This window comes from Branchiostoma floridae, chromosome 5 (assembly GCF_000003815.2).
Source record: "Branchiostoma floridae strain S238N-H82 chromosome 5, Bfl_VNyyK, whole genome shotgun sequence".
Lineage (NCBI taxonomy): Eukaryota > Metazoa > Chordata > Leptocardii > Amphioxiformes > Branchiostomatidae > Branchiostoma > Branchiostoma floridae.
Window position 1 is genome coordinate 22,708,878 of NC_049983.1, and position 10,320 is coordinate 22,719,197.

Sequence of the window (10,320 nt, forward strand, 5' to 3'; positions counted from 1 at the left end):
GTGCAGTCTGCTCTAGGACTGGCACATAACATGACCTCAGTTGGCCTTTAAACATGACTTCATCTATTGTTCTAGAACAATCGTACTTGTCATAAAGTCAATAAAGCAAAATAAGAGAGTCCAATGTTGTTTCTAGTGTTACGATGCCCTTGCAGCTTTGCTGACTCTTCTTGCTCTGGCGTTGAAGCTCTGGCGTCTCAGCGCTGCAGGCTTTGGCAACAGTGGCGACGTCTTCAGGCTCTCTTCTTTTGCTGTGAAGTCTTGAGCTGTGATGGCTGGGCAGTGTTGCTGTGCTCGTCTTAGGCGGCGATGTTTCTTCAGCTTCCTCTCTTGTATGAAGTTCGTTGGGCTGGTGATCGGGATCTCCTCTGGGTCCGGAGTTCCAGAGCGATGCTTACCGGCGAAGTCGATCCATTGAGAGAGTTTAGTAGATATATGTGGAGAAGGAGATACACAATATAAACAATGTAGGCAATATCATAAAAGCTAATACTTCAGACCATGTTGTCAATATAGCATTGTCTCGTTTTTGCAAGGAGTTGTAAATGAATTGGCCTACGTAGGCAGATATGTGAACAGGACATGATAGTATCACATTGAATATCTCTCTCTTAAAATTTGGTAGTACAAGATCGGACTTATATACAATAGATTGTAATAACTTTTAGCGGTCTTCTTCGTAGGTCGGACAATCTATTATGAAGCGGAATTCGTTCCCTATGTCATTAAGATAGAAAATGAAAACATATTTGCAGTGGATGTCACTTGAAGACATAAGGCAAATGTCCAGACTTTCCATGATGTACAAAATGACCAATAAACTGGCTGACGTGCTGACTGATAAGTATCTAATACCAGCTCAAAAAAGAACAAGAAACAGCCATGCCTTCAAATACCAGAGTTACCAACCTAGGATTGATGTGTGCAAAAATTCGTACTTTCCCAGAACTATCGTAGAGTGGAATTTGTTATCACCAAGTACAGCATGGGCATCTTCTCTGGGTAGTTTTAAAGAACGCTTGCAGATAGATGTGCGAAAGTTAGGTGTAACGGGTCGTTCGGTGTAATATAACCAGCTGCCGCGCCGCGTGCCTGCGAAGCTGGTGTGTTACGCCGAACGGCGGTTATATCGGCTATATAGATACAGATAGACCTTTCTTGCCATTGCGCCAAGGAGTCGGAAATTAATATTGTACTTGTTGCGACTGTAGTGGAAGACACCAGGCTGCGCTCTGGGTAGCTGTTTCTCGTAACACACTGAGATTGAGTTAATCTATATTGCTACTCAAAAATGTAACTTGTATCTTGTTTTCGTTGTTTGAATATATGATACAGCTCAGTTGGTCCTTGTTGCAAGCATTACGTAAATATGATACTAAACTATGTTCAGGTTTTCCTTACAAGGGATTGAGTATAAAAATAGCATCAAAATATATCATCTGGCTTTATCTTGTTGTACGTAGTTCCTACATATTTTCAGTCAGCAGAATGGTATCATTGGTAAAGTACACAATAGGTCACAAGTTCTCACTTGGAAGTGCTGATTTACGACAGAATGTCACAGAAATCTCCAATTCGAATTCCCAATAGGGGTCACTGTACAAATCATTTGGATTATGGAAAGGGGAGGGGGGGGGAGCTTTTTCTTACAAGATGAAGAATCCCAAACGTAGACAATGATAAAACTTACCTGCCCTGGGTCCAGTGTCGTGAAGAAATGTACAGCCAGAGTCACTCAAATGAGCAAATAGAAGAAAGGAGATCTTCTGATGAGCTTGATGTAGCTAGCAGAAAAACTCGATGGCTTCAAGTGGGATTCACTGGCTTGATCCAGGTAGTCAATGGCCTTTTTCCGGCAGGTGATCTTTTTATATCCTTTTCTTTCAAATTTATTATTGCCGTATTTTATTACGTAACTGAATATCAGTCCGTAAAATTTAGAGCGCAGATTGTCCTTGGGGCGGCCGTTCAACAGTCTGGGGAGCTCCGAATGGGACGGCTACCAGAATGCCATTCAAATGACAAACCAGTTGTCCCACCCTCATCATATGGTTTCTAGTCATTTCCCCGTCACGTCTTTTCCCCGTCACGTCTTTTCCCCGTCAGTGTGGATGTTTCCCCGTCATGTGACGGGGAAAAGGTATGACGGGGAAAAGACGTGACGGGGAAAAGGTATGACGGGGAAAAGGCGTGACGGGGAAATGACGCGACGGGGAAATGGTTACTAGATGTTTATGTTTCCCCGTCAGTTGGTTTTGTCACCCAAGTTGTGTTGAATCTGAGATGAATTATATAACCATAAAGTGTTTAAATGTGCTAGCGGAACCACTGTGAGTCGGCGCACTGTAGTCAAAGCATGACAAGCACAAAGACTGCTGGATTACAATATATAGGCTAAAACACTGGTAAACTAGTGACGACAAATATTCTGCACTGGAAAACAAGTGCCGACAAATATTCCGCACTTGAAACCGAGTGCTGGCAGCCTGCCCCGCTACGCTATTTACAATTCTGGGCAAAAGGGTAAGTAAATGCCATTGGTCGATACCATTATTGTCGAAAGAAGGGGCACAGTATACATTTTATCTTTATACAACATAATGAAGACGACGATATGTTCTAATTTCTTGAAACGTATTTTATTTTTTGTAGAACTATATCCATCGTCATGGTCATAAGATGAAGACCAGTATTGAAAATACAAATTGGATCAGGACTTTCCTACCTGCGCCAGAGAAACTCTACTATCTACTCTAGTCTGAAAAAGATATAACGTTACTTTCTATAAATCGAATTTCTACCATGCAATGAAGTACGTGCTGTACATGTTGCATTCCTGCATCTACGGTCCTTAGTCTTAGATGTACCAGTGTTATATTTAGTTGGATATACAATTTCTCTCTGGAGGACAGCAAGTCGGCAACGTTATTCATAACAAGAAGAGAACTGCCATGAAATCGTCGACATTTAAGGTAGAAAACATAACCAACGTACTAGAATAACATCGTAATGGCAGTCAAAATCCGACGCAAACTGGCAGATTTCGGCAAAAAATCGCGCTAGTTATCATAACAAATCGCAAAGTTGAAAAAGTTGAAAATGCATTATATTCATTCATACGAAACACATACATTACAAAAATACGGTCCATATAAGAATATTCACAAAACCAGATGAAAATTACATTGCACATGTTGATTACTAGTATTATGAAGAGCTTGTACCGATATCAAAATACCAATGTTTGAGAGCTGGACCAATATCATAATGCTCCGTATGGAAAAAGTCAATCAAAAGAACTTAACTTACATGTGCATTAGAAAAAAAATATAACATAGAAAATACATCACAACGTACAGCATTGTATATACAGAAAGCTATAAGCATTCGATCGTCTCAAGTTTAGTTGTGGACGGGGCCATAGAGGCGTGACACCGTGCGCAGGAAGGAAGATGTCGTCAGCTCCTTGTTGTGGTACTTGTCCCACTGCTCGTACAGCTTACTCTCCAGTACCCGGTACGGCTTACGTTTGTACCGTGCTAGTCGGTTCATGCTGACAAGCTTCGCCTGCAGGCTCACGTACTGCGACTCAGTGTGCAGCAGACCAACTAGCATGTAGAACGGTAGGCTGTGCTGGGCTTTCCTGTTTAGCCTGGTGTGATACCCCTCCGTGTCATTGTTGGTGCGGACGGGCTGATAGTAAACGCTCCATTCGTCCACCGTCCACACGCTGTTGTTCATCCACTCACGCTCCATGTACTGCATGAGTTGAACCAGCAATGGATGGTCGGTCTGCTGTCGCATCTGGTCAAACGCCCCCCTGATGTGTTCGGCTGGGAGGAAGTGAAGGACCATGAGCCTCCGCATGAAGTCGTAGGCGCCCGCCTTCTCATAGTAGGCAGGCTGGAGACCTAAAAGACGATAGGGAACAGATTTACTTAGATTTAACATTCAAAGTACATGTACATTTAAAACATGTTTGCAGTTAAAATGTTTGTTGAAGTTTAAACAATTCGCATATACAAAGCGACTGTGTACATACCGATCCTCTGTATATTCCTGTAGATCGCTTGGGTGAGGTGAAAGGCGCACCCTTTCCTGGTGCAGCCAGGGAATACATCCTTCACTGCGCCCCACATCCCGTCTTCAAAGTCCATAACGAAGTTCTCGACCTGGGGATCCCGTGGCAGCATGTTCTTGATGGCCTGGAATACCTGTAACGAAAAAAAAAACAAATTCTGATGTGTTATCATAAGCTAGTTGGGCAGCCATGGCTGTTTGCATACAGCTGAACAAATAAATGAATAATCAAAAATAAGTCAAAATTTACAAAGTATTAGCAAAACCTTATCGTACCTCCTTGTAGTCGCCCTTCTCCCTCCTGCTCATCAACACGAAGATGAGCGGGACTTGTTTGTAGTCCTCTCCCTGGCGTATAAACGCGTGCACGCTGAACAGTTGAGTGAAGGGCGACCGCACCACGAAGAAAGTCCCGTCACAGTACAAGTTCTTCGCCTTGGCCAACTGCTGCAGCTGTTGCTCGGTGGCAAAGACAAGGTGTCTTTTCCCCCTGACCCACACATCCGCGCGGAGGTACCCGTCAGGGATGAAGTCGTAGTTGACCTCGAAGTCCACGGATGTGGGGTCTTTGGGTCGCAGGGCCTCCCGTTTTCTGTTGGCCATTCGCACCTAAAGGCAGTAAAGAAAAGACAATTAGATTCAACAATGCTTTCAATGCAAGAAGTCAGGAAGTAAAATGCTTATCAACATCTTAAATGTAACTCGTTAAAGACAACTTACGAGATTTGCTATCCTTGGCAGCTCCGGATTGGGCGCACTCTGGTCCACGTTTTCCAACAGCGTCTCCTGCACGATGCTGTGTGCTGACTTGAAAACGTCATCGACTGCTTTCGCACGCACTGCAGCCTGAATCTGGAGCGAAAAAAAATTTCAACATGGTGTTACATTTGTGTGTATTACAAATTGTAGACCATTGTGGACATAAAAAAAAAGAACTGTTACATTTCTGCGGTTTTACATGTATGTACATGTCGACAGTTTAGATGTACGAAACGAAAAGATTGTTACCTTGATATTTGTTCCAGAGTTGACCACCGGTGGGTGGTTGTGGTAGTTCTGGCCACGTCTGAAGTGCTGATCCCTTTCCACCACAGATGCAGGACACCTCATGTTCTTTCGTCTCTTGGAACACTCCCAGTACGTCACTGTGGGTTTGCTGTAAAGAAAAAAAAACTATTTAACTTATGCTCAAACAAATTCAAACTGAACAAAACTCACAAAAATGCAACTTGTCCAGCATCATTTGTAATCAATTTCGAGGTAGTAAACATATAGAGTCTATAGTAACTTACGGCCTCTTGACTGTGTAGGAATAGCCCAGGCTGTCAGTCAGCTTCCCACGTCCTTTCTTTGTCCCCCTTGGGATAAACGTGAAGGTCACATCCCTCTGCTCCTCAGCGCCGGGTAGCTCGTCCTCCACGCGCACATCACCAATGGACTCCTCCATGGTGACATGGGGCATGACGACCGGGTCATCAACGTCAAAATCCTCCTCCGTGGCGTCGTTGTTCTCCTCCGTGGCGTCGTTGTTCTCCTCCGTGGCGTCGTTGTTCTCCTCCGTGGCGTCGTTGTTCTCCTCCGTGGCGACGTTGTTCTCCTCCGTGGCGTCGGCGTTCTCCTCCGAAGCATCGGCGTTCTCCACCGTGGCGTTCTCCTCTCTGAAGCTTGCGTTGGTGTTGTTTGTACCTGCAATTAGCCCTCGGGCATGAACTTGCCATAAACATTACCTATTGTCTATATTACAAATTAAAACAGCAAGCTCAATGAAATAAAATGAAACACCTTTACTAATTTACATTTTACCTTCGTGGCTACACGGCACAATATCCTCATCCCCCTCGAGATCATCTGTACGTGTGATGTTCTCGGTTGCAGTCCGGGAGGTAAGGTCCTGATCCATCCTATGACGTTGGGAGCAGTCAGCACAGCGCCACGCATTCAGCTCCTCATCAGCTTTCCCTCTTACCATCAGCAGGAACAGTTCCCTAGTGACTCCTAACCAAGCAGATAAATCAAACTTTTATTTCAAATGATTCAAAGTAATTACTGACACGAATTATTCATGGAGGTTTTTTTACTAGCTGTGTATGTGTGTGTGTGTGTGTGTGAGTGTGTGTGTGTGTGTGTGTGTGTGTGTGTGTGTGTGTGTGTGTGTGTGTGTGTGTGTGTGTGTGTGCGTGTTTTTTTAGAACTTGACTTCAATAAATGTAACGGGTGTAATTCATGACTGATGTAACATAAACATCCAAACATTCAAATGAGAAACTGATTGGCATAACTAATGCAAAAATGGCAAAAAGGGCTTAATGGTAAATGATGGTAGTTTTTTTATTATTTTGACATGTGTAATCTAATCAATTATGAACATCAACGTGCATAAACTATGTAAATCTGTATGTCATTTTCATCTACAAAAGCTCAAAATATTTCATGGAGGTATGAGGTCGCCGAACAAACCAGTTACAAATATGATTGATAGTATAACATTTGTCATTGTAGTGAATTGGAAGACGCTTTACACTCGACGTAATGTACTCAAAATAATTGTGCTCTTTTACTTCAGTGGACGTGAACAATACGTCTGATTGTTTGACAACGGGGCGGGCTCGGAAATAACAACTAAGTCATTTTAGGGCTTCTTACCTGACTGACAAGTACGATGTTGTAACCCGTCGCATTCACACACCAAGATCTCCTGTTTGCGCTGGATACTTTCCCTACACACTACACAAGTACGACCCTGCCTAGCTGGCACAACCTCTGATTTTTTGACCTGGGTGCTTGAAATTTCTCCAGTAGGCGGGGAGTCCTGCCCTGCAAAGAGAGTAAAATATGCTACATTAGATAACTCGGATCTATATGGGACTTTCCCACCACCAATCGCTAAGCAAAAATGTACTTTTCCACGCCAAATTATATGAACAATATTGGTGTGTTCAAACAAAATAGACAAAATCACGATAATTCTTTCAAGATCGCTAACTCATGATAACTCTGTATGCAGTAAGGATTACGTTGTTCTACATTTTCATAAATGTACAGGCTGCCTCTTTCCTAACGAATTCACACCTTACCTTCGTGGCTGCACGGCACAACATCCACGTCCGGCTCAAGGTCATGTCTTGTGTTCTCGCGATCGGTGGCCTGTGGGGAGTCCTGATCTGTACAGAGAATAAAAGACTAGACAGAATCAGACAACCCGGATTTCTATTTGAGTTTGCCTCAAAAAAACTTCATAAATCAAAATATACCTTTCCATGCCATGTTGTCTGTGTTAAATTATATAAACAATTATGTATATGAGATTCCTAGAATAGCACAAATTGTGATATGCTGTTGAACATATTACAGTCAACATATTTGGATATAAAGGTTGGCACGTCCAAATAAAACAGAAAAAAATTAAAATGCCATTTTCCGAAATAATCTACACCTCCCTCGAGGTCATGTGTAAGACTAGTTTTCCGTTCTTTTTTTGTTCTCCCTGGCCTGTTACCTTGTGCTGCTTCCGCTCGAACAGTGTTTTTTGCCCGTTTGCGCCTTGTTGGAGCCGCTTTAGGAAACCTCCGCAGTAGTTCTAAAGACGTCTGGTCCAATTCTCCAGGACCGTAGTTTGTAGTAACTTTAGATAGGGTAACCTTATACGTCTTCAGCAGGAGGCGCTCTCGCTTCACTACAGATGTGAGCGTGACTTGTGATGCTTTCGCCGCCTCTGCCACCCTTAATTTGACACAAGAAATTTATGAATTTCAAAACTTTCATCAATACAGAAATTACCGGTGCAGTTTAAAAATGAACATTTAAGTGTGCCCAGCAACTACTATTACTTTTCTTAAGGACAGTGTTAATACCCTTAGGTTGATGGAACAATAGTAAATAGACATATAGACTGATGTGAATGATGAGGAGTTAGTCAGTCAAAGGTAATTGTTACAACCAACCGTTTCAAAGCGGCCTCAATGTTGTAGTGGCCCGATCCAGGGGTTGTTGGCATCACACAGCGGGGGCACAAGAAATCAAGTTCCTCGTCCTGCCACCACAACTCCACTATGCCTGGCGTCATTGGCACACACTTACTGTAATGTAAGGACAGAATCTATCCATCACAAACGTATTAGACCTTCGCCTTCTCTCGCGGGCTAGTTCCCGCTAATGTTGAAGGTAGCAGGGCACAGTTTTTTTTGTTTAATTTCTTTTGCTTATGGGGATTTACATGGCTCTCAAATTAAGAATTTTCGACGCTTCAAAAGTCATAGCATGGTCTACAAGGAGATTACAGAGAATAAGGTGTTCGTCTTCAGGGTACAATCGACAAAAATAATTTAAGTTTTCCTATTCTTTCCGAAGCCACTGGTTATAAAGCCGAACTGAGCGTATGCACTTTGAACTGCTGACCTCGGCTATACGGACCCAACCTTGACCTTGACCGTCTTCCTCACAAGATCTACCAAATGTCATCACAAATCACATTCACTACGATCTTCTAAACGTATGCTGACCACTTGTATCCGCAAACACAGGCAAACGACGGACACACATATGCAGCGGCAGACACGCCAGAACAAAGGCTCTCCTTTACAATAGCGTTTATTACGTACTTGCTAAGAGGCATTGCAGGAATGTTAGGAATGTCAATACATTGTGCATAAAATTACGTAATAAAATACGTCGCAGGTTCTAGCTAATCATAAAGCAAATTAATGAACGTTCTTAGCGTTATTCAAAAACACCCACCAGTGATTCCACTCCTCACACTGGATGCATTTAATACTGCATTCGGAATCGTCCACTTCCTTGCGGCACCGTCCGCAAGGAAACTCCATGTTGGCTAACGGTCCTTACTACGGTATTCGGTTGCTAGGCCCTGGTTGCTACGTGCACTGTCCGGTTCCGAGGGGGGCAGGGTATCAGGTTACCAGGTTTCCCGCGTAAAAGATTATGACAGAAAAACAGCCCCTCGCACATGTATATGTGACGCCCACAGTGTGCATTGCAATGTACACGTGCACATATACCTCGAATCTTGCATTAGGCCATGTTGATTTGATTATATGGATGACATCCTCTGGGAACTCCATAACTGATGCGAGCGAGCGAATAAAAAAAAAGTTTGGCAAAAAAAAAAAGTTGCCTCCAGTATGAAATCAAAGTGGCCAGGAAGGTTGAACATAGGACTACAACTACACATAGTATGGTATACCAACAGTTAGGTGTAGGGACCAGTACATCATACGGGTGCAAGACATTTTTTTTCTTCTTGGACCAATCCGAGAAAAAACAGACCTGGAAAAAAATCAGTGGAACAGGTTTTGCCAATTACAAAATGGACACACTATGTCGGCAGGTATTTGGGGTCTTACCGGGGGCCAAGAAGACAACAAGAGGAAGTCAAGTAGAGTTTATAGTCAATTGTAAGTTTCTACAGTCAAAGGTACAGAGACAGTTAGCCTTTATTACTTGGAGATGGGATTTTAAAATGCAGTGGGAGTCCAATAATCCACCAAACAGATTCCTTTGTAGCAAAACTGACCAATTACCATTGTTTTGAGTATTGCCAGTTCTCAAGTTTCCACAGACAATCAGGTCCAGGTTCAGATCCGGACCTGAAAATGATCCTCTGGACCTGAACGGGACCTGAATTTTCTTTACTGGTACCTCCTCCTACCAACAGTAGATTTTTTTCTTTCTGTCCTTTCACATCATATTCTTTGACTTTAGATTTATTTGGCATTCTATGGCATTAGCTATGATTAGTTATCTGTTTTCTGATACTTTTTTTTTCAATCTACAGAATATTTGTGCTCATTTTACAGCTGCTTTGCACAATTTATTGTGTGGTCGAAAACTTTTTTTTTTTTTGGAAACGGCCGAAAATTGGTGCGAGCGTGGATGTCATCCATATAATCAAATCAACATGGCCTTACGCACGTTGCATTATTCGAACACTTGATGAAGGTCCGGACCCCCGGGCCGGGATTGTCCAGTATTTTTGTGTGATTTGCGCTGGAAAATTTGCGTCATGGTCAACTACTTTACCCGGAGTGATGCTTGCAAGAAATATGATCAAAATACATTCTGTACAGGACGTGGCTTGGCGCCTGTATCCGCCTGGGATTATATTTTCACAAGCGTTTTTGTTTGCGCGCGTGTGTATGTTTGTCTGCCAACAAGATTAGCGCCCTTTCCATATTGGTTTGGGTCAGGAATTTTATAGTTCCCCGTCATACCTTTTCCCTGTCA

The 10,320-nt window shown here is 42.9% G+C and overlaps 2 protein-coding genes across 2 annotated transcripts in view; both read right to left on the reverse strand.

Moving 5' to 3' along the window:
• LOC118416291 (immunoglobulin superfamily containing leucine-rich repeat protein-like) overlaps window positions 1-3,365 on the reverse strand; it is a gene marked incomplete at its 5' end in the record, with an annotated part of 6,408 nt that extends 3,043 nt beyond the window's left edge. Inside the window, 3 exons of the mRNA XM_035821380.1 lie at window positions 175-368; window positions 1,197-1,225; window positions 3,346-3,365. Of these exons, the coding sequence (XP_035677273.1) occupies window positions 175-368; window positions 1,197-1,225; window positions 3,346-3,365 (243 nt within the window). The remainder of the gene's footprint in view (window positions 1-174; window positions 369-1,196; window positions 1,226-3,345) is intronic.
• On the reverse strand, window positions 2,086-9,105 carry LOC118416878. Its single transcript, XM_035822151.1, has 11 exons — window positions 8,022-9,105; window positions 7,577-7,800; window positions 7,155-7,241; window positions 6,724-6,894; window positions 5,884-6,075; window positions 5,373-5,766; window positions 5,089-5,236; window positions 4,801-4,932; window positions 4,357-4,689; window positions 4,043-4,214; window positions 2,086-3,911 (listed from the first exon to the last, which is right to left on the reverse strand). The coding sequence occupies exons 1-11, from the start codon at window positions 8,141-8,143 to the stop codon at window positions 3,403-3,405; spliced, it is 2,484 nt and encodes an 827-aa protein (XP_035678044.1). The 5' UTR covers window positions 8,144-9,105; the 3' UTR covers window positions 2,086-3,402.
• Window positions 9,106-10,320: the final 1,215 nt, after the last annotated feature.